Source organism: Labeo rohita, chromosome 3 (genome assembly GCF_022985175.1).
Source record: "Labeo rohita strain BAU-BD-2019 chromosome 3, IGBB_LRoh.1.0, whole genome shotgun sequence".
NCBI lineage: Eukaryota > Metazoa > Chordata > Actinopteri > Cypriniformes > Cyprinidae > Labeo > Labeo rohita.
Window position 1 is genome coordinate 39,264,333 of NC_066871.1, and position 23,933 is coordinate 39,288,265.

At 34.3% G+C, this 23,933-nt stretch overlaps 2 protein-coding genes across 3 annotated transcripts; one reads left to right on the forward strand and one right to left on the reverse strand.

Moving 5' to 3' along the window:
- The first annotated feature begins 517 nt into the window (after positions 1-517).
- On the forward strand, positions 518-13,265 carry gga3b (golgi associated, gamma adaptin ear containing, ARF binding protein 3b). 2 transcript variants are annotated; one of them, XM_051106598.1, is made up of 17 exons: positions 518-769; positions 1,566-1,650; positions 1,721-1,793; positions 1,880-1,978; positions 2,290-2,413; positions 2,490-2,593; positions 4,133-4,213; positions 4,636-4,773; positions 6,245-6,326; positions 6,412-6,528; positions 6,629-6,880; positions 7,946-8,019; positions 8,108-8,259; positions 8,457-8,740; positions 9,520-9,689; positions 9,934-10,044; positions 10,332-13,265. In XM_051106598.1, the coding sequence occupies exons 1-17, from the start codon at positions 721-723 to the stop codon at positions 10,440-10,442; spliced, it is 2,106 nt and encodes a 701-aa protein (XP_050962555.1). In that variant the 5' UTR covers positions 518-720; the 3' UTR covers positions 10,443-13,265. The 2 variants fall into 2 exon arrangements, with proteins under 2 accessions (XP_050962555.1, XP_050962556.1); XM_051106599.1 differs by having other exon boundaries at positions 8,472-8,740.
- Positions 13,266-14,740: 1,475 nt separating this feature from the next.
- On the reverse strand, positions 14,741-23,406 carry nup85 (nucleoporin 85). The gene is made up of 19 exons (XM_051106601.1): positions 23,238-23,406; positions 22,810-22,903; positions 22,545-22,701; positions 22,385-22,455; positions 22,265-22,308; positions 20,438-20,507; positions 20,227-20,348; positions 20,001-20,135; positions 19,777-19,899; positions 19,566-19,697; positions 18,517-18,623; positions 18,349-18,432; positions 18,056-18,121; positions 16,749-16,900; positions 16,511-16,628; positions 16,322-16,422; positions 15,396-15,547; positions 15,063-15,152; positions 14,741-14,974 (listed from the first exon to the last, which is right to left on the reverse strand). The coding sequence occupies exons 1-19, from the start codon at positions 23,268-23,270 to the stop codon at positions 14,876-14,878; spliced, it is 1,950 nt and encodes a 649-aa protein (XP_050962558.1). The 5' UTR covers positions 23,271-23,406; the 3' UTR covers positions 14,741-14,875.
- Between the last annotated feature and the right edge of the window lie 527 nt (positions 23,407-23,933).

The following is a 23,933-nucleotide window of genomic DNA, read 5'->3' on the forward strand; positions in this document are numbered from 1 at the left end:
TGTTAAGAAGCAGTCAATTCATTTTGCTTGTGATCTGTTTAATATGTTTATGTTAATACAAAGGTTATCCAATAAACTTATTTCTTATTACTTCCTTTCTTGGCTTCTGCACTCCTCCTGCATTTAGTCATGTGAAGTCTGGCCTATGTGTGTATTGCTTTTCAAAATTATTTCAAAGCTACTTTGCAGGAAATTGTGCCACACAGCTAGTTTTGGGTAAGTAAACAAGTAACCTACTACAAATTCTAGTTAAAATTCTTTAAAATGGTCCAGTTTCCTCATCTGTTGTCACACAAAAGTCATTTTTATACTACTAAACTATTTATTAAAACTAAGATATCTATATATAAATAACTGAATAAAAAGAATGGTCTAATTTCCTCGTTAGACAGCTATGAAACAAATAAAAATAATATATCAATAAAATAAAATAAATTTAGTGTCACTTTTATTTTGTAATCCTACAAGACTCGTCCTGCTAGTGACTTTTATTTTGTAATCACCAGAGGCGTCTAAATCAAGGACCTCCATACAGGCAGCTGATGATACTGCCGGCTGATACGCTATTCATTTAAAAAAATAAACAAAACAGTATTTTGTCGCTGCACACAGGCTCGGATGGAACAGAGCATGTTTGCTTTTATTATAATCACTTTAATTTGACGAATGTCGGTGGTATTTAAGGGGGAAATGTGTGCATTTATGGAGTCAAAGCTTTAAATGAGGATCATGGCGTTTCCGGAGGGAGAATCACTCGAATCCTGGCTCAGTACGTGCATTATTATCACTTGCATTTCATAATAGGTGTAAATAACACTGCTGTATTATGTCTTCCCTGCATGCATTAATACCGACCCGTCTGACGTTCTTGTTCGGCTTGTTCCAGCGCAATTTCGAATCATACTATGACGAAGGTCTGCTCATGAAAATTAATCATCTCATATTGACGTTGCCTGGTAACCTTCTCAGGCGTCCAATCATAATGCATAAATAATATCTAAGAGCCAACACTTCAGCATAGTAGGATTCGTTAATTTACCAGCGTCTGCCTTCCAGCCAATCAAATATGCCCGCTGTACGAACGTCACGGCTCATAATTAATATTCATGAGCCAAGCCTTTCCTGTAGTATGATTATAAAAATTCAGAGTGCATGTTGACCGTAATTTCTGGCGATTATCAGTCGAGATTAAAGTTCAAAGTTAGCGTTTAGCTTCATGTAGGTCTGTAGACCCAGAGCTTAAGTATTTACAGCAGCAATCACTAATTCATTAATAATTATCCATTTAAATAACGGTATTATCTAGTGTGTCAAATAGCAAGCTAACCATAATAATACAATGGTGCATTTTTTGACATGCACCAGCATACTATGTAAATACAATTGCATGTGAATATGCTAATATCATACATATATAACTCTTTATTTTGTTAATATTTTATTTTTAATATTTTTAATATGCATCCCTGTGATTGGCCCTCACACTGTTGTGCCAGTGTATCACAGACACAAAGCTCAACAGACCCGATTGTTTTGTCCTTACGATGGTGTGTTGTCCTCCACAGACAAAGCCACACACCCGACCAACAGGCAGGAGGACTGGGAATACATAATCGGGTTTTGTGACCAGATCAATAAGGAGTTGGAAGGGTAAGCATTCGTAATCCAACATGACTAAAAACTGATTCTTTTCTCTAATTGCATTTTTGTGTGGTTGTAGTCCTCAGATAGCTGTGAGACTCCTGGTTCACAAAATCCATTCTCAAGAATGGGAAGCCCTTCAAGCTCTGACGGTGAGGGATGTTTTAACGCTAGTCCAACATTGCTGCCTTATTATGAGTGTCCTCACAGATAACATGATGTTTACGTGTCTCTGCAGGTACTGGAGGCATGTATGAAGAACTGTGGTCGAAGATTTCACAATGAAATCGCTAGATATAGGTTTTTAAATGAGCTGATTAAAGTGGTTTCACCAAAGGTGAGTGGTTTATATATTATGACGTATTTTTGTAGGCCGACCTGGACATTACAATACTAGTCCATGGCAACCTCTGTAGTACTGTTAAGCCACTTGTGAACAAATGTCTTAAGACAAGACAAGACCTTATTTATACCTATATATTATGCCGGTTTGGTTATTTTAACCAAAAACACACTAAATTCAAGGCGATGAAACCAGAAGTGCAAAAATGCGATCTTGTTTCTGGTTTTAGGACTCACTTATGTGTGCTTTAAAGACTTAAAGTCTAATTTAAAATGTATGTTAAAAACGGTGTGTGTGTGTTTCAGTATATGGGGGACAGTGTTTCTGACAAGGTGAAGAATAAGATCATTGAGATGTTGTACAGCTGGACGGTGGCATTTCCCAATGAGGCCAAGATAGCAGACGCATACCAGACGCTCAAGAGACAAGGTGAGATGTTAGAAATTGAATTTCTGAGATCTGTTCTGAGCGGCTGTCTGATCAACATCGGTTGTGTTTTCTTCAGGACTTGTGATGTCAGATCCAGAACTGACAGTGGACAAAACTCTAATCCCGTCCCCTCCGGCACGGCCAAAAAACCCAGTGTTTGACAATGAGGACATGGGGAAGGTGAGATGCCTGATTACATTATTTCCTGTGTATGCAGCATTTGAATTTTAGGGTGTGTTCACACTTGTCATGTTTGGTTCAATTAAAATGAAGTCTGGTATGATTGCTCTGTTAGTGCAATTCATTTGAGGCTAAATGAGCAGAGGAAAATGTGGAGCATGGAGGAGGTAAGGTGCCTTTTTTGAACTCTTTATGAGTGAAAATAAAATATACATGCAACAATGAGCGCTCTTTGTCCAGCAGACGGCATTAGGTGTATTCAACTTAAAGCACTTTAAAGGAGAAGTCCACCTTCAGAACAACAATTCACTGATAATGTACTCAACCCCTTGTCATTCAAGATGTTCATGTCTTTCTTTCTTCAGTCGTAAAGAAATTGTGTTTTTTGAGGAAAACATTTCAGGATTTTTCTCCATATAATGGACTGATATGGTGCCCCGAGTTTGAACTCCCAAAATGCAGTTTAAATGCAGCTTCAAACGATCCCAAATGCAGTTGTAAACTATCCCAGCAGAGGAAGAAGGGTCTTATCTAGCGAAACGATCTGTTATTTTCATTACAAAAATACAATTTAACGCTTGTCTTCTTATCTTGCTGTCCCTTAGCTCTGTGTATTCTGGTTCAAGACAGTTAGTGTATGTCGAAAAACTCCAATTGTATTTTGTCCCTCAACTTCAAAAATCATTTAAAAATCTTCCTACATCACTGCAGAAGTACTGACCCAGTCTTTACAAAGTGAACATGCAAAAAGATCAAACACTGTCAAAAAAAAACGCTAAAACGGCGATATACACAATTTTGAAGTTGAGGGAGAACATGAGATGGGAGTTTTTCGACATACCCTAACTGTCATGAACCGGAACAAAAACAGAGTTCAGGCAAATTAAGACAAGATGAGTGTTTGACATTAAAAAGTATATAAATTGTATTATTTTAATGAAAATAACCAATCGTTTCACTAGGTAAGACCCTTCTTCCTTGGCTGGGATCGTTTACAACTGCATTTGGGATCGTTTGAAGCCACATTTAAACTGCATTTTGGAAGTTCAAACTCAGGGCCCCATATCAGTCCATTATATGGAGAAAAATCCTGAAATGTTTTCCTCAAAAAACTCTCTTATGACTGACCGAGGAAAGAAAGACAAACATCTTGGATGACAAGGGGATGAGTACATTATCTGTAAATTGTTGTTCTGGAAATGGACTTCTCCTTTAAGTCGAACACACCTTTTCCTTTTGTTTGGAGTGTTCGGTGAGTTCAGTCACAAAATATGTCACTCAACTCGACTAATCAGGTTGTGAATGTATGCTTTTAGGGTTTGGTATCTTTAGGCTCGATGTCAAAAATGCCAGTGTGAATGCTAAGCGGACCAGGAACAAATGTATAATATTCCTTTTTGGTCCAGATCAAATGAACCAAACAAACTGAACTACAAGTGTGAACACACCCTAAATGTGTCGATTTGTAGGTTTAACTGTGTGTTTTCCATTTATAAAACTACAAAAATGACATTGTGTTGTTCTGTGATTTAATGGCAGTTGTTGGCTGAGCTTCTGAGGAGCAAAAACCCGGAAGATCTTCAGGAGGCGAACAGACTCATCAAAAACATGGTGAAGGAGGTGAGACGATCTTCAGACATGATCAAGATTTAAAGATGCATGAAGAACTCTAGTTTAAACTTAGCATGAAACAGGATTTCCTTTTTATGATAATAAATCACTAACAACATGAATTGGGATTTAGGGTGAACATCTTTAAATAAATGTCCTAAAATCACACTTGAGTCAAAGCCACTGATTTTGACTTGTTCTAGACCTAATCCACAAAACAAGACATTTATTAAGGAAGTAAACAGTCAAATCTGATTTTGTGTTGACCTCAATGGTTCAATGTTGATTGCATCTGTGTTGCTGTCTGTATAAAATGTATTAATGTCAGACTTCTGGATATTTTAATATTTTCAATATTTGCACCCTGATTCTGGATCAGGTGTGGCATACGGTAATTAATGTGTTGGCCTGATTCTGTGTTTTGGGTGCAGGACGAGGCCCGAGTGCAGAAAATGACCAAACGCAGCAATACGCTGGAGGAAGTGAACAACAACGTCAAGCTCCTGAGCGAAATGCTGAGTCACTACGACAGGGACCGATCGTCAGACGCCGACCGCGAGCTCATCAAGGTGAGACTGGACAACAAACAGTGTTTATAAATAAGCAGACAAAGAAAGATTAAATGGATAGTTCACCCAAAAATGAAAATTCTCTCATTAATTGCAAACCCATTAGACCTTTGTTCATCTTCAGAATAAAAATTAAGATGTTTTTGATTAAATCCAAGAGCTTTCTGACCCTGCATAGACAGCAAGGTTCCTACCAGAGCTCTTGGATTTCATCAAAAATGTCTTAATTTGTTTTCTTTAGTGTTCCAAATAGGTCTTACAGGTTTGGAAAGTAATGAGGTTGAGTAATTAATGAATTTTCATTCTTGGGTGAACTATCCCTTTAAAGTAATGACTAGTAATTAACACTAAAGTCATGGATCTCCACCAGCTTATATTTCAAGTACTGTATGTCTGCTGTAATTATGACAAAGCTGTTTGTTTTCAGCTTATTAATATAGCTTATTAATAGAAACTGGGAGTATTTTAATATCTAAATAGATTCATTTTCTGATTCTGGAAGTTTAAAGAACTATATTTTTTTTTTAATACAAACAATGTTAGTGTGTGAAAATGGAAAAAAATATTATTTCAGTTGACTTTCAGTCTTGACTTTTTGTTTTTAGAATTTTTATTTAGATATGTTACAGCCAATCACATTAGTTTTCTGGTGTTGCATGAATGTGATTGGCTAGCGTCTGCACCAGGGTATTTCTATAAGGCGATCTGATTGTCTGACGCCTGCACTGGCGCTTGAAAGGTTACAAAGTTTCAATTGCTCCTGCGAACAACACCAGTGATCCGATGCAACAGACCCAGAATTGAGTTCGACAGTGCTTGACATGAGAACCACTGGTATAGTAGCTGTAACTAGTTAAACCACGCTGGTCTACAAGGTCTACCTTAGCCCTACTGATAAACATAAACCACTATAACCATTCAGAAACCTTAAAATTAGTTCATTTTACTAGAATATAATTTTATTTATGACCAAATTGGTTTTATTTTCTTGTCACTCATAAATGAAAATTCTGTCATTATTTACTCACCCTTAAGTTGTTCCAACACTGCTGGTAACCAAACAGTTGATGGTAGCCATTGACTTTCATAGATTTTTTTCCATAGTTATGGAAGTCAGTGGCTACTGTCAACTGTTTGATTTCCAACATTTATCAAATTATCTTCTTTTGTGCTCAAAAGAGAAACACATACAGGTTTCAAACAACTTGAGAGTGAGTAAATGATGACAGAATTTAAACTTTTAGGTGAACTATTACTTTAACCCAGCAAGTGAAATCAAACCTGCAACTTCTGGTTACCAGCCCAACATTTGCGCAATTCGTCAGTTATTCGTTATCGAGAACATCTTATTTTACAGAAGTTCTGCACTGTATTATTACAGCTGTTTCCTGTCTGTACTATTAGAGCATGTGTAATTAAGTTGATGTAAGCACAACACAGTGCTCACATGTGACCGGACATCTGTGTCCAGGAGCTGTATGAGCGCTGTGATAAACTACGACGCACCGCGTTCAAACTGGCCACTGAAGCAGAGGACAACGACTCCAGTTTGGGTAAACAACACGATGCTCCACTTTACTCTCAAAAAAATGGAGGATTGTTTATTTGAATCATTTAGTATTTTTCTGCTTCCTGTAGGTGACATTCTCAAGGCAAACGATGATTTATCCAGAGTAATTGGCTCCTATAAACGAATCGTAGAAGGACAGGCGGACGAAGGCGAGGGTGAAGATCTCAGACCAGCTGCTAGTGAAGGTAATGTCTGGGATCAGCTGTTGTGAAAATAATTGGCATTATTGATCTTGATATTCCCTCATTGGCGACGTATAATCACATTTTCTTCTTGCTCTCGCAGGATGCGAGACCACAGGCACTTTGATTGATCTGGCTGGACTGGATGAACCTTCCTCTCCCCCAACCGTCCCTCCTCCTTCTCTTCCTCCTCAGGTCCCGTCAGCCAATTCCACAGCCTCGCCCATCCCCGTGCTGCCGCCTCCTCCCCGCCGACTGGCCGGCGGTCACGGCAGTCAAACGAGCAGCCCTAGTCACAAACCGCCTGAGCAGCAGACCTCCCTCTCCCTGCTGGACGATGAGCTCTTGTCTCTTGGTAATAAATCTCTTTTAAATTGTTGTGACGCTGTCTGGTCATGTATACTATAGAAATAGGCCATGAGAGGTCACATAGTACCCCAAATAAATGTGTAAATCACAGTAAAATAAAATGTGTTTATAAAAAGGCATCAAATTTTTGAAAATCATTTTGAAAATATTATTTTTTTTGTATTATAAAATAAAATATAAGTGTTATTTCGCGAAAAAAAAAAAAATCAATATTTAGGAAATAAAAGTTATTTTATAAAATAATTATAATAATTAATTATAATAATTGCTTTATTATATAAATATAATAATTATTATGATAATTGCTTTGATGATAATAATAATAATAATTCATGTTTTAAAAAAGCTTTTATTATTATTATTATTATTATTATTATTACTATTATTATTGGTAGTAGTATCAATATTGAAATAAAAAAAATATTGTTACTAAAGAGTATGAAAACGAGTTTTAAAACAATGATCAGTAAATAAAAAGTTATGACTAATAATAATTATTCATATTAATTATTCTAAGTTTAAAGTATTAAATGTTATTTTTCTAACCATTTGGTAAAATAAAAAATAATGAATTTATTGTTATTAAAGAGTATATAAAAAGGTTTGAAAACAAGGTTCATTAAAATTAAATTATTATTATTATATAGTTGACAATAATAATAATACTGGTTATTATTATTATTATTAATGTTTTTAAAACAGTTTGAAAGATTTTATTATGATTATAATTATTAGTATAGTTGCAGTAGTAGTGTGAAAGTATGAAAAGTTTTTTTAAAACGATCAGTAAAAGTTATGACTGATATAACAATTCATATTAATAATAAGTTTCAAGTATAAAATGTTATTTTTCTAATAATGTGTAATAAAAATCAAATAAATTAATGTATTCATAGAAATTTAATTTAAATAAATTTATTGTTATTAAAGTATATATAAAAGGTTTGAAAACAAGGTTCATTAAAATAAAATGTATTATTATTATATAGTTGAAAATAATAATAATAATAATAATTATATATATACATTTTTTTTTTTTTTTTTTCCTCAGGACTGAATGATCCTCCCTCTGTGCCAAACAGACCGAAGTTGGATGAATTGTCTGGTCAGTGGACGTCCTTACAGGTAGGCCACACAAAACCATTTGGACTTACAGATGTTAATAGAGAGATGACTAAATCTCTAATGTTTTGGTTTGGTCTCTTGCTATCAGGCTCCTGATCCGGGCCTGGACCTGTTTGGGAGCATCTCAGCACCGAGTGCCGTCTTTCCGACAACACACACACCTGCACAAAACTCACACACAACGGCTGTCAGTCAGGGGCTGCAGGATCTCTCCATGCTAGATTTTGGAGGTGGAAAGAGGTACAGTTCTGCTTTCCCTGATGCAAACAGCAGCTCAAACCAACTTAAAGTGGTTTGCAAATGCAGAGCGTTTCTTATCAGTCACTTATGAGGGTCTGTGATGTTCGAAAGCTCCTTTAGAAAGTAGTTGCCTATGTGCACATCTTATTTGAGTATGTAAATGATGTTTCAGCTTATCTTATTCTGTCTCTCATCAGTGTTTCTGGTCTTAGCGGCATCGCTGGAGGGACTTTTGGTCTTTCTGGAGGTGCGATGGGCTCCGCAGCTGCCCCTCTACAGCCCACTAACCCGTTTGTGAGCGCGGCGGTGCCCGGTTCACCCGCTGTGGCCCGGGCCCAGGCGGTGACGGGTGGCTCGGCTCCAGGCAGCCCTTTCTTTCAGCCTTTCTCATCTCCGTCTCACTCGCTTCAGAGCAGCCCGGCGCGGAGCTCAGAGCCCAGCCTGTCTAACCTGCACGTCCCACTCGAGTCCATCAGACCCAGTGAGTGACCACAGTGTGAATCTGAACAAGTTTGATGAGTGACCTAATTCAGCTGATCTGAAATGATTTAGTATTTCATGAAGCTTAAAACAATTGGAGGGCAACACACACAAAAAAATATAATTTAAATGTGCTTGAGAATAATGTCAAAATGTCAGCAAAATTACAACAAATCTAATCTTAATTATTCTATATTGGCATTTATATTATAGGCTTGATTTATTTATTTTTTTTTTTGGTAAAAAAATAAATGCACTACCAGTCAAAACTTTTTGAAGAGTAAATTTTAAAAAGTTTCTTTTTTTTTTTTTTTTTTTTTTGTACTATTTAAAATGTGCTTTTTTTGAATATTTCAAAGTTTTAGTGTTTTTGCTGTGCTTTGGATCAAATTGGATCAAAAACTTATTCTAAAAAAAAAACAAAATATTATATAAGTTAATTCTTATCATCAAGTTATAATATTTTGTTTTATTAAATATTATTTTATTTATTTATTTTTTTTTGAAATGTGACCCAGAAAGGTTTTGTGCTTTACAATTCATACAAAATTACAACTGAATTAAAATGTGAATAATACTATTTTTTAATTTATATTATAGGCTTCATCTTTCTTCATATTTTGTTTCTTTTTGTATTATATTATATTATATTATTACACTAATAGAGGATAAAATGTGACTTGTGGAAACTTGTGGTTTCCAAGTTATCCTGCAACTTACCTGTTTAACTGTTTTAGTTGCTGAGCTGTAACTCAGTAGTGTTTCTGCTGGTGTCCTCAGGTAAAGTCTTACCTGTGACTGTGTACGATAAGGATGGAGTCCGTGTTCTTATGCACTTTGCGATGGACTGTCCACCGGGTCGACCGGACGTCCTGGTCATGGTGGTGTCGTTGCTCAACACGGCGCCATTGCCTGTGCGAAACATAGTGCTGCAAGCAGCCGTTCCCAAGGTACATCCTTCTGCACTGCCAACGCAGATTTACACAGCGAATTTATGGTTCATTTGAATTGGTTCTTTTTTAAATTATTCATTTGAACCAATTCACAACATTCATTTTAGTTTAAAATGTAAAATGCCACAGAGATTTCTTGGAACATGTTTGATGACAATCTAAAGTTCTGAAAGTTAAACATGACCTATGACCTCTACTTTGACTTGACCGTTGACCCTGTGTTATGTTGTGTTCGTGTCAGTCTATGCGAGTGAAGCTTCAGCCTCCATCAGGTACAGAGATCGCCCCCTTTAACCCCATCCTGCCCCCCGCATCCATTACTCAGGTCATGCTGCTTGCCAACCCACTCAAGGTGAGAGGTCAAACACATTGGATACTTTTTTTTTAATTATATATAAAAAAAAAAAATTTAATTAAGTCTATTTTTAAAAATTAAATAAAATGTTATTTAAAAATGTTTTAAAAGCAGTTTATTATTTTTATTATTATTTATTTATTTATTTATTTATTTATTATTTAAAAAGGGGGAATGAATAATAAAATACTCAAACCATTAAAATGTGACATTTTGATTCTCTTTTAGGGAATAAATTTCATTTTCATGAAGGTTTACTGGTGTTGTGTTTGTGTGTGTTTTAGGAGCGTGTGCGTTTGCGCTATAAGCTGACGTATCTTCTGGGAGAGCGCCAGTATTCGGAGGTCGGAGAGCTGGATCAGTTTCCTCCAGCGGAGAGATGGGGCTCCCTGTAGATCTCGCCGTTTACCCGCTCGAACTCTTAAATGTTCATTCCCAAGTATTGTCATTCATTTGTGCTGTTTATTTATTTTCAATCAGTGTTTTACTGTAGCCTTGTGAAGCAGCATTTGATGCTTGGTGTTATTCACGAAAATTCAAGCTGGGTATTAATACAATAACGCAACATCAGTGACACACATGACGGTCTGAAGCGGACACACGCATTTCGGAGATTGATCTTTTGCATGCTGCGCTTAAAGCAGTTTACCATGGTAATCATAGTTTTTGTCAAAATACCATAGTAGAACCAGTGTTGGGGGTAACACATTACAAGTAATGTGAGTTACGTAATCAGATTACTTTTTTTCAAGTAACTAGTAAAGTAATGCATTACTTTTACATTTCAAATAAGTAACGGCAGTTACTTTGTTTCTGCTTTTATTCACAGACATCTCTCCTGTCCCATGTTGTAAGAAATCGGGAATCGGGTTCAATTTTTTTCCGCAAAGAGATGTGTTTTGACACCTTGACGTTCTGTGTGGGACGAATTTTGACAAATACAAAAAAACACTAACTTCTGACTCTGTGTTCAAGAACCTTAAGTCTTACAAAGACACTTCCTTCAGTTTGAGGCATATTCATTTCAATTTTGGTGTCAAAGGGCCTTTACAGTTGCAAAAAAATATAACTTTTTGTTTTTTAAAAAACAAATAAGCAAGCCCAGCTCAGTTGAAAAAAGTAACAAAAATAAAGTAACATTACTTTCCATAAAAAGGTACTTTTTCAAGGAGTAACACAGTATTGTAATACATTACTTTCCCCAACACTGAGTAGAACAATAAATAACTGGCACTTTTAACAAATCAAGTGGTTGATACACAATTATGGTTAGAAAATTAAATAAAAAATGTTCATTAATTTATGTGAAATAATAAGTTAATTGCTACTAACTTGACTTAATTATGTATGTATTAATTTAGGCTAAATTTAAAAACTTTTACCAGTGGTATTTTAGTAGTATCATTGAGATACTAATTGTTTTTAAAATCTTTTAAAATAGGTTTATTTTTGTATTTTGTGTTTTAATTGTTATTTTACAGTTTTAGTAACTAGTTTGTTGGTTTATCATTTTTATTACTTAATGTTTTTTTTTTTTTTCAAATATGTATATAGTTTTTATTATTTGTATTTCACTTTTTTAGTTAGTACATTAAGTTAAAGTTAACAAAAATGAGAAATGTTTGAAGCATAGCTAAATAAAATGTTTAATTTTATTTCAAGTAAAAAAAAGTTAAATGTTTTTTTTTTTATGGTTTAAGTTTTAGTCAACTTTAACAACCCTACTCGTAACCCATTGTTTATTTTATTTTATTATTATTTTTTAATTATATTACAACTGCTCTGCTTATAATGTAAACTGCTCTAAACATGTCTGGAGTTTAGGTAACAGGTTTGCAAATATATATTTAGGTGAGCAGCTCTTTTCATTGACATCTTGTTGAGAATGAGAAATCAAACAAAATGTATCTTTTTCAAGCAATGTAGTAGCTGTGGTATTTTGGCGTAAACTGTGATAAATAGTGGTAATTTCCGAAGCCAAACTAATACTGATGGTGTCACATGACCTTGTCGCTGTCCGTGGAGTGTATTTAACCGTGATTTCACTCTGTTCAGACAGTTCTAGGTGTTTCTGCGCTCTTCGCAACAGACAAGCATTTGCTGTTTCTAGAACTAGACGATTCATTTGCCGTGAACTTCAGCTTTTGAAGTCATGAAGCATCAGAACGAATGTACCTGCAGTCAAACGAGTTTACATGGAGAATGCTGTGAGTTTACACACGTAACGTCAGACTAGCATTATGTTGTCTATTTTGAGTTTTTATCCACCGATGTTATAGTTCAACAGTGTTTCTGCTTTTATTTATTGCTGCTACAGGAACGTTTGGACTTGATTTTCAGCATTACAGTCTGTCTTAGATAGTGACAGCCTTTATTGACAAATAATTGTTTAAATAATTTACATAGTGTTTTTGCCTGCAGGTTATGCAATGAAGATCTTGATGGAGGATGAAGTGAAATGAATATAAGTTTACCATAAGTCAGATTGGAGATATGTTGTTAAATTATGTGGAGGAATCAGCTGTCAGTCCGATGATCGTTTCACATGATTTGATTCTTTTAAGCGCTGTAGCAGAGCAAGTGAGCATTTTATTTCATCAGATAAAGGCCTCGTGATTTTGGTCCCAAACAAACCTTAATGTGCCCGACCAGAAGAAGAGGACAACTGCTCCTCTGATGTGTGCAAACCCTACAGTTCATTACGATCATGTGTTTAGACTCTTTGAACCTCACACAGAAATGACTCATATTGCACCCACAAAAACAAAAGAATTCATATTTTGCATAACCAAAACGTTTTATTCATATACTGCTTTTAATATAGCAAAATATGTCATCTTTTTTATTTTGGGGTGAATGCATAGTGTTTTTGATGAGATTTAACCTGTGAAAATTATGTGTTTGAACACATTGGACTATTTCTGGACATATTTCTTCTGATTTTGTCTGACCTGTTCCAGGAAGATGAAGGTTTCAGGGCTTCATTGTGCATCTACATCAAAGCGTTTAAAGTATTTCAGAGGAATCTGTATATTAGTATGAATCATATCTTTGAAACTGATGACAATTATGGTTTAGGAGGACTTATGAAAGTATATGGGACAAATATAGAACTTACTAAAAGTTATTATGGATGACGATGATGATGATGCACTGCTCTGGTGTTTAATAATGAATCCATCACGTGTAATGCGCCATTAAAGACATTATCAAATGGATTGACCTGCACAAGTTTTTTTCTGTTTACATGTTTCCTGCTACAGTGTAAATTACCAGTCCCTCGTGTTTTCAGATGGATGAAACCAAGTCCAGAACTACATTAATTCACATCGGCTATCCTTTTCATTCAAAAGAAATACGCCAGAAGAAAAACGTTAGCTATAATGGAGTGCAAACACCAATTCATGATAATTAACAGCATTTATAAATTATACGACCTAAACAAATTGTCTGAACTAACACCTTGGAGATGTGTAATTATGAATTAGTCCCAAAAATAAAAGATGTTTGAGGGTGCCTAACTTTTTTTCCCGCCGTGAAGTACAGATTTATGTGAGATTTACCGCTTCTTCTGAATCCCTGACGTTTTGCTCATCGCTGAATCTGAATGACGACGTTTTGTCATTATCAATAAGTCAAAACTGTGCAATAAAGTTCTTTAACGTTAAAAACAATAGCTACAACGTTCATTATACTAGCATCACACCAACGGACGATATAACGGTCTTTTTTTCAAACTGCGCGCCATTTTAACAACGGTTCTGATTGGCTGTCTCTGTTTATCGTGCAACAGCTGGACAAAAATCGCTCCTTTAGTGATTCCAGCCATATTGTTTTTTTTTTTTTTTTTGATAGTGTAATGCTAAAATGTTATGGTTATTCACCTTATTTTAAATTTTCTGGGTCTGGTTTCAGGTCTCATCTGCATCCAGCTATATTTAACTGTACAAAACAACTCATTTTGCTGCTTGATATTACAAAGTTTGTAGAGCAAACAGTTTTACTGTTTACTGTCTCATCTGCATCCAGAACTAAAGTTTACACATTACAGAAAAAAACAGCTGGTTTTGCTGCTTGATATTGAAAATCAGTGTCTTACCATATTATTTTAATGAATTATCTTAATAATGAACATACTTGTAGTGCAAAGTTTTATAATTTACTGCACATTGCTATTCTTGTTATTTCTCTATCCACCTTGTTTTTCCTGTAAATGGGTGTAACCTTTGTCAATTGTGTCATGTGTCCAGCTATTTTTAGCTATACAAAACAGCTCCTTTTGCTGCTTGATATTACAAAGTTTGTAGAGCAAACAGTTTTACTGTTTACTGTACTTTGTAATGGCATCCTATGAACTAATAGTCTCACACACTGAAAACAGCTTACTTCCGCATTAAAAAATAAGGTGAATAGCGGGTTATGAACTGAAAGTCTTGCCCATATGCTTAGTTCCACATTGACTAAGGTGGATAGTTCTTAGTGTGAATGGGACTTAAAGCAACCTGAATGTCAGGCAATGTTTCTTGCCAAATACATATACAGGAGTTGTTTTATGATACTTTTCCATCCCTGTATGATTAAGCTACTTAAGTTGCTGTACCTCAAATTATAATTCAAAAGAGCATGAACAATCTTTTCCCTCATAAGATCTTTTCTATAAAGACAAAAGACATGCAAATGGAAGACAAAAGTTTTTTTTTTTTTTTTGCAAATATTGGAAAGTTTTTATAAAAGAAGTCACGTTTTTATCCAAGTTTATGAATTATGTACAGGACACAAAGAGAGTGGAAAAACAGCTGGAAGTGATTGATTGGATGATCAGATGAATTTATGTTTCTATTGTTCCCTCTTTAACGATGGCCATGGCGAGGTTACGGGCCAGAGCCAGTCGCAGGAGCTCTGTCTTCGTGGACTCGATATCTTCCTCCTGAAACACACAGAAGAAAACCAACTTAGAAACATCCTAATTTACAACTAAACATGAGCTTCTCTGGGTTGTTCTAGATGATTTGTACCTGGTCTATCTGGTTAGAGTCTTTGGTTCCTGAGTTCAGCTCCTCCAGACAGGACATAAGCTCATAGGTCTGATCCACTGAGAAGATCACCTTTACACACAAACAAATAGAGCAATATAAACAAAACACCACTAATGGTAAAGTTTTATGGATTAAGCTGCTAAAGTACAAACTAGTCAATTATATTTTAGGTCAGGAATGATTATAAAAGCTTTTGATTTAAATTAATTGGCCTAAAATGTTGAAGATCAGTAGTTAAATATTCATTGTCTCTATGAATTTCTCCACTAAGGTAAAATGTGTCTGTAAAGCATGAATTGTCTGTGTCTTGACCTCTTTCTGCTCAAGCAGTGGCAGCGCGTCGGTCAGCAGCGTCATCCACAGACTGCGTGGGGCGATCTTTGCTGTCATGAGGGACAGCAGGAGTTTGGCCGCCTCTGAGAAACGATTCTCACCGTAAAGCCTGTGGAACTCACGGTACTTTCCTACAAACACACACAGGCAAACATCTCATTGATACAAGACCTTAAAGACAACATGAAATGTGACCCTGGACCACAAAACCAGTCATAAAGGTCAATTTTATAAGCTTTCAATTGATGTATGGTTTGTTAGGATAGGACAATATTTGGTCGAGGTATAGCTATTAGAAAATTTGGAATCTGAGGGTGCAAAAAAAAAAAAAAAATCTAAATGTGGAGAAAATCTCCTTTAAAGTTGTCCAAATTAAGTTCTTAGCATTGCATATTACTAATCAAAAAATACGTTTTGATATATTTATGGTAGGAAATTTACAAAATATCTTCATGGAATATGATCTTTACTTAATATCCTAATGATTTTACCCATGCAACTTATGACTGGTTTTGTGGTCCAGGGTCACAAATGGCATTATAAATCATTTTTATGCCTGTAATTTCACACCTTTTACAGTGAAACAGTATATTAGAAAATAAAATAATGTTTTTTTTATCAACTGGGAATTGATTGGATAGTGTAAAGTGGGTATTTGTGACTTGAATGAAGTCAGGTATGACTATGCATTTGCTAAAAACAATGACTGTCTAGCTTAATATCAATACTTGAGGAGCTAGTTGTTACATGAAAGATGAACTTTTTTTTTTTTTTTTGCTGCATGAAAGCTGAATGAAAGCAGATCTGAGAATGAACGGCGGACTGAAATATGACACACACTGAATTATAGCGGCTCTTCTGCTTCAGATAAATCTCATAAATGGCATTGGTCTCTCATATTTCACCTAAAAATGTCAGTCTGTCACTAAGCAGCATGGCAGGACCCAGATTATCCAACAAATCCAGATCTGTGAAACAGCCTTTGTTATTGTAATCCTGAAGAAACCTGTGGGGGACGAAAAAAAACATGGTTTAGGTAAAAAGAGCAATATATGGATATTTATGGATATTGGTGTAGACAGATATTGCGTAACCTTTCAGAGATGAGTGTAGCGAATGCAGCGTCTTTGGCTCTGATGCTCCAGGACAGAGCAGATCCCAGTCTGTTGTTCCTGAGAGCTCTTTTAGCCATGATCTTACATATACTGCGCACTGAAACACAAACATATCATGTCATGATGATATTGTCTCATAGTCTTTGATTATCAGCAATCACTGAAGATTATTCTGGAAAAGAGTTGCTCATTTATGAAAACGGTTGAGGTCACTCACCCTGTTCACTCATCTGTCTGTCCTCACAGATTCGCAGGACTTTAATGGCTTTGCGTTCGGTGTCTAGTGGGACTCTTTCGATCTGCAGCTCCAGATACACACGACCGAACTCAGGACAGTGATCGAAATAATCCACCGCCAGCTGCCACAGACTAACACACACGACAACACACACACACACACGTATGATAAATGTATTTCTCTGAATAGTTCATTACTGGACCTGATTACTGCGTGAATCAAGATTCAATAAGAGTCAAGAATATATCATATTAAAAAATAATTACAGTAAATGTCAATTAAAATTATTGTATTTATATATAATGATAATTTATTTTGACAAATTATAAATTAGCGAAATAACGTAATAACATTTCTGTATATTATAATATTTAAACAAATTCTATTATGAATTAACGCATTTCTATTAATATAAATTAATTCATATATAATGTTTAATATCAAGCATATCTAAAATTACAAAATGTATCTGTTACCTATATATATATATGTATATATATATATATATAAAGTTGCATAATATGAAAATATTGCTATTTATATTTATATATTTACTATTTACTATATATAATATTTTACATAATATTTATCTAAATCTAAAAGTATTACAATAATCTAAAGATTATAATTAACCGCAAAATAAATATTAATGAATATATTCATATTAATTAATAATTGTATATTTTAAATATGTATTTTACGAATATTTATATTTTGCATACAGAAAGTGATGCAGTGATGGGGAAATGTAGAAAATGAAGAGTCATATTAAAAATAATTCTAGTAAATGAAAAATTAAAATAATATTTACATATAATGATAAATTATATATTGACAAATTATAAATTAACAAAATCATTGTATTAAATAATATGAAGAGTTTATTTGCAAAACCAGATAACTCCATTTTCTTTTAATTTTTCAGAAATTATTATTACTTTTTTTATATTATTATCAAAATAACCCAACTGCAGTTTGAATGAGATTAACTGGAATACACAATAAAAATAAAAAAAAACATGATTTTTGAAAATCTGTTTTTGCAAATGAACTCCTCATATATTATTACATATTATGTTTAATAAATAAAATAAATTATAAATGAAAAAAATTATATTAAATGAATTCATATATGTTTATAATATATTAAACATTATTTTCAAAATATATTTATATTTTGCATGAAGAAAATAATTTTTGGATAAAGTGTATATCTAGACTTGTTTTAATAAGACTCAAACCTTTAGTCTTAAATCTACAGAGATAAATATCAGGTTATAAATCACCTGTGATGAGTGAAGAGACCCGAGGCGTACTCCAAAACCAGAAACTCACGCAGATTAGACCCAAAACTACAAACACACAAAACCAGAACAGTGTTATGGGCATCACATCAACCAAAACCTTCTCAAAGAGCCAGATGAATCTGTACCTTTAGATAAAAGTCATTTACATATAGAATTAAGGTGGTCCTGAAATACTTTAATATGACTTTTTATGTGCAAGGAATCCTGACATTATACGTGTACAGTAATTGGTGTGTCAGATCTGACTGTATGCTCTGATGTGAGATACGCACTGAAGGTTGTGTGACTGCAGGAGTTTGCAGTGATCCAGCAGATCCGTCAGATGAGCCACAAACCACCAGTTATTGAGCGCGATGCTGCAGAAACATCAAACATCTGTGTTAGTTTGGAGGATTCAGACTCTTCTGATGAATGTGTGTGTGTACTGAGTGTTAACGCACCTGCAGTCTTTGATCACCTGATGCAGGTCAAACTCAAAGGCCGACAGCAAGATGATGTCCAGAGGCTCCGGAGATGCCCGTGGACCCAGAAACATGTTCATGCTTGACTGCAACACAAACACATGGTCAGTAGGACATATGGAGCTGGACAGCTGGAGTTGATAGATTTATTTGCTGTGAAATCTATAATATCAAATTTGGATACTGTTGGATACATGACTAATTCTCAGCTGTTTGTATGATATCAGGCAGCTTTACTCATGCTGCATGCAGAATTATTGTAGTTAACTAAAACTAAACCCATAAGACATTTTGGTAAAAATACACCAAAATGAAATATTTTTAAAAACATTTTATAACCTATTTTATTTCGGCTGGCTGTCAAAGCAACATTTCTAATTTTCATTTAATTTGACTATATGAGAATAAAACTAATTCAAAATATTAAAATAAACTTTATATTAAAAAGTTTATTTTTCAACTTATTTTATTACAGCTAGTTGTCAAGGCTCAATTTCTAAATTTCATTTAGTTTTACTTGATGTACTAAAATAAATAGAAAAACCTACAACTAAACAAACAAAAAATCTAACAAAAATAACAACAACAAAACTACTAAAATCTGAAAAAAAAAAAAAAAAAAAAACAATTCAAAATATTAATAAAAATAACTGAAATAAAATATTTTTTTTAAAAATGTAACATTTTAAATATTATTTTATTTTATTGGTGTATTATTTTTAACTAATTTTGTTTCACCTAATTGCAAGGGCAAGATTTCCATTTAGTTTCACTCAATGTACCAAAATGACTAAAACTGGTTTAAAATAAAAATTATTATTTTAAAAAATTAAATAAAAAATTGTATATATATATATAAACTATATTTACCTAGATGTACTAAAATAATTAAATCTAAAATTAATTACAACTAAGTAGACATTTAAAAAAATAAAAATAAAATTAACAAAGACAGAAATAAACAAATTTAAAATATTAATAAAAACTAACAGTATCTCAATGACACATATATAATTGGTTGTACATACCTGTGCGTAGTAATGTAGATCGGGCGGTTTGATGGTAGGATGAGTGAAGAGCAGCCGTGTGACCAGGAAGTGATACCAGGTGCTGAGTAGCTCTTTCTGCTCCAGTAACGCATCTTCATCACCAACCATGATCTGACAGAGACAGACAGAGTCAGGATCATACGCTCTCAGCAGATTCAATCAAAGCTCATCAGAGGTCAGGACTCTTCACCTTGCAGATGGTCTCCAGGTGACGGTTGCTAGCGAAGGTGTTGTCTTGGAGACAGCGGTCACACTCCTCATGCCAATGTCTCCATTTGACATCAAACTCAGTCAGCGTTTGAGTGCCTGCGGGCTGCATCAACAAACATATGCAGAATTAAATTTGAACAATTTGAACATGTTTAGGTAGCAGGTTTAGGAAAAGCATGTCAGATGCATGTTATGTGTACGTACGTTAAATATAGGCATGGTTTGTAACAGGACGTCCATGCGTTTGAACACAGAGCTGCTCTCCACCCGCATAGACGCCTTTTTGGACAGCACTTGACGGGCTTCATCCATTCGGCCCTGCAGGACTAAACTGATGACCTGCACACACACACAGACAGACAGACAGACGTAAGGACATGGATGATCATGTTCAGACGTTCTGGAGGTCAGAGGGTCATGCGTTTCGTACCACATCCCAGTAGGACTGATGTTGGGCGGGGCTGTCGCTCTGTAACACCTCTCGCGCTCTTGCATCCACATCTGACTTGTGCAGACGCACCCAATCCAGCAGGTGGAGCAACAGAGATCCGGCTACGACATGAGAATAAAATCAAGTCAGAAAAACTAGGATAAAATGGTCTGCTTGAATTTGGGTTTCTGAACGTGTCAGATGTCTCTACCTGGTGCTGCGTCAATAAAGAGAACTTCACACAAGTTCCATATGAGCTCAATCGCCAAGAGAATAGAGACCTAAATGGATCAGAAAAACAACTTCAGTAATATGACTCATTTCCAAGCGAAACAGAATATTCAATTGAAAATCACAAGGTCAGGACTTTCATTAGAGGCTTGACTAAATCATATTATTTTTTATTCGCTCATGTGACACATTATGTCAGTGGAAAGACTGGTTCAGAGTCAGAGCAAGATTTAAAAAAAAAAAAAAATTATTACAAAAACTTTTTTTTATCCTTTTATTAATGTACTATTATTTAAGTATGCAGAGTGCACGCATATGTTTTTATTGTTGTAACTAATTAACTAATTAATTTATCTATAAAGTATATAAAATAACAAATGCGTGCTTATTGTTTTCATTTTGTCATTTAATAAATGTATCTTTATAAAAATAAATCATAAAATACTCAGAATGTATGTACATTGTTTTAATTTTGTAATTTAATATATCTTTATAAAAATAAATCATCTAAAATATTCAGAATGCATGCATATTGTTTTAATTTTCTTATTTAATAATAAATATATCTTTATAAAAATAAATCATATAAAATGTTTAGAATGCATGTTTATTGTTTTAGTTTTGTTATTTAATAATACATTTAGAAAAATAATTCATAAAATATTCTGAAAGTGTGCTTATTGTTTTAATTTTTCATTTAATATATATAATTAATAAATGTATCTTTATAAAAATAAAGCATATACATTATTCAGAATGCATGCTTTTTGTTTTAATTTAACTTAACTAATAATTTAACTAATAATACATTTTTCTTTATATAAAGTATAACATTCAGAATGCATGCATCTTAATTTCTTTATAAAATGAAGCACAAACTGATATTCAGATTGCATGCATATTAAAATAACATTCATAATGCATTTATATGTTTGTTGTTTACTAAAGATTTATTATAAAATAAAGCATCCTAAATAATTACAAAATCTATTTTAGTATTATTAATATACTCTTATTATTTCTTTTTATAGACCATTTCGTAAGATGTAAACATACTGGTCCCGATACACTTCCTGTTCCTTTTTTTTTTTTAACTTTACACAAACATCACAAAAAAATACAACCAAGATTCATCCATTTGACTGGATGAAAATGTTACATTAGCACCTTTGAGATGTATTTGTATATGTGAAATAAAATACAAAATAAAAAAACAAAAAAACAGGAAGTGCTTCTGGACCAGTGTTGTTTACATCTAGCGAAATGGTCTATATTTTGAGTTTTTATACTAATATTTTTCTTCTAATAATTTTGTGTTTTTGCTGTTTTAATATTTATTCATTTTTATTAGTGTTAGTTTTAGTCATTTTAGTCCTGCAACTTAAACTTATTGTATTTCTGTAAAATGCCAAGGCAACATTTCTAGTTGCCATTTAGTTTAAGTTTTGCATCTAATATTGATACATAATTTTATAATTTTATTTCAATGAACGATTTTTTTTTAATGTTGAAGACTTTAAATGCATAAGCCTCTAAGAGCCATCTGAAATTTTCTTCTAAAATTAGCATTTTAATCAGGCTTCTTAATTTCACTTTATTGGCAAAGAATAGGTCCCTTTCATTGCCATTAAAGTGAAATAACGCAACATAGACAGAGGAGCCTGATAAAAATACTAATTTTAGAAAGAAAATAACAGCTTTTGCATTTGAAGTCTTAGTTTCAGTACTATTATGAAACTGCATAACAATTATCAAACAACTAAATGTTAAAATAATCTGCTCTTTTCGTACAAATACTTGATCATACCTGATCTCCATATTGTGACGCTAACGAACCATCTTGTGTTGAAACTGCAAAGAGAAAGAGAGTGTAATCAGCTGATTGAAAGCATCATCTTCCTCGTGTGTGACATGACTGTTACATTACCTGCGTTCTGCTGCAGTTCCTCCATACAGGCTCTGATCACAGACCTGTAGTTCTTACTGATGCTCACAAACCTGCAGGACACAATGACACATCAGATCGTTTCAACAGAGAGTCTGTTTTCATATACAGTACTTCCATACTATTAGGCATAAGGACTCACTGTGACTTCTTGTTTTTGCTAGGAACGTCCTCTTTGATTTTCTGCAGCCCCACGAAGATGAGATGGGACTCGTTGAAGAGTTTACGCAGGATGGGAGAGCAGATGTCTTCATCTTTCCTCACGACGTGGACGAACGGAGAGCCTGCAGACCTCGGACCTGAACACATGTGGAAAAACACTCATGAGGTTTTGACAGCTGTCATTTTCACATCCCTCTTTCACACATTAACAGAGTAAAGTGTCTTTCTGGTGTGGATATGAATACCTTGTAGTTTGTAGTTTGTCTCATAGACTAACAGATCTCCAGGACCCCATTCAAAACCCAAATGCTTCTGGTTGAATCCAGCGCCGGGAATGAGCTGCAAGAAACAAATTATTACTTATAAGAGTCTTTCTATCTATCTATCTATCTATCTATCTATCTATCTGTCTATCTGTCTATCTACATGGTATTTTTTTACAAATACTTTGCAATATCATGGTATATAAATGTCATTTAACTATATAAACGACATTAAATGTAATTTAATGTCACAGTATATATCACAATATCGTGATATTACCTTCAGACACCATGGTAACACCTCAGAACTACTTTATAAATGTTCCACATGCGTATTCTTCACATATCCATACTTGTACCTTACATTAATATTCATATACACAGATGAAAGAGTACAAATCTGCAATTACCGTGGTACTGGGCTCTACATCCAGCTCCTCCATAACACCGAGATATTAATTCCACCCGAATAATAGCGAAAGTATAATTTTATACAGCTATATTATGTAAACTATATTCAGTACATTCAGCGCTCAGAATCGAGCGCCATGAGTCTGAAGGACCCCTGATGCCTGCGCGGTTAGTACGACGCACTGAACGCCTGAGCAAAATACGAATCAATCGACACTTAATTAAAGCAGCGCAATAAAATTGTATATAAACGCGCTTTTTATTGGTATTTTCCAATTATATGATTATTATTACGAAATACTAGCTGTTGTAGAATTATCAGCAGTGTTAATTGATAATACATGCCATTTTAGAAATGCGTTCATGTTTACATTATGCACAGAATAAAAGAGTACAAATAAGGCTTTCGTTTTTAACATAATTTTGCACAGTGCAAATCCCGTGTGGTGTTTTTCTCTGTCCCCCTGCTGCAGTGTTGCCAAGTCCGCAGTTTTCCCGTGGAAATGGGCTACTTTTAACACTTGCCGTGGGTTGTTTTTCATGTCAGCGGGTTGAAGCAACCCAAATAAGGTGATATTTATCCCCTGAAATGCTAATTTTACCAGGGGAACCCCGCCAAAAACGTGCATTTTACCACCTGGAATGTGAGTTTTTTTGGAACACGATTGAGCTAGATTTGAGTAGCCATTGGGCAG

Excerpts from the sequence above, each read along its gene's own strand:
- gga3b (XM_051106598.1), top strand. The coding sequence starts at position 721 with ATGAGGATCATGGCGTTTCCGGAGGGAGAATCACTCGAATCCTGGCTC. Across the intron at positions 770-1,565 it reads ATCACTCGAATCCTGGCTCA|ACAAAGCCACACACCCGACC; the intron begins GTACGTGCATTA and ends TGTCCTCCACAG. Across the intron at positions 8,260-8,456 it reads GATTTTGGAGGTGGAAAGAG|TGTTTCTGGTCTTAGCGGCA; the intron begins GTACAGTTCTGC and ends GTCTCTCATCAG.
- nup85 (XM_051106601.1), bottom strand. The coding sequence starts at position 23,270 with ATGGAGGAGCTGGATGTAGAGCCCAGTACCACG. Across the intron at positions 20,508-22,264 it reads CGTCACAATATGGAGATCAG|GTCTCTATTCTCTTGGCGAT; the intron begins GTATGATCAAGT and ends TGATCCATTTAG. Across the intron at positions 15,548-16,321 it reads TGACAGACTGACATTTTTAG|GAAAGTACCGTGAGTTCCAC; the intron begins GTGAAATATGAG and ends GTGTGTTTGTAG.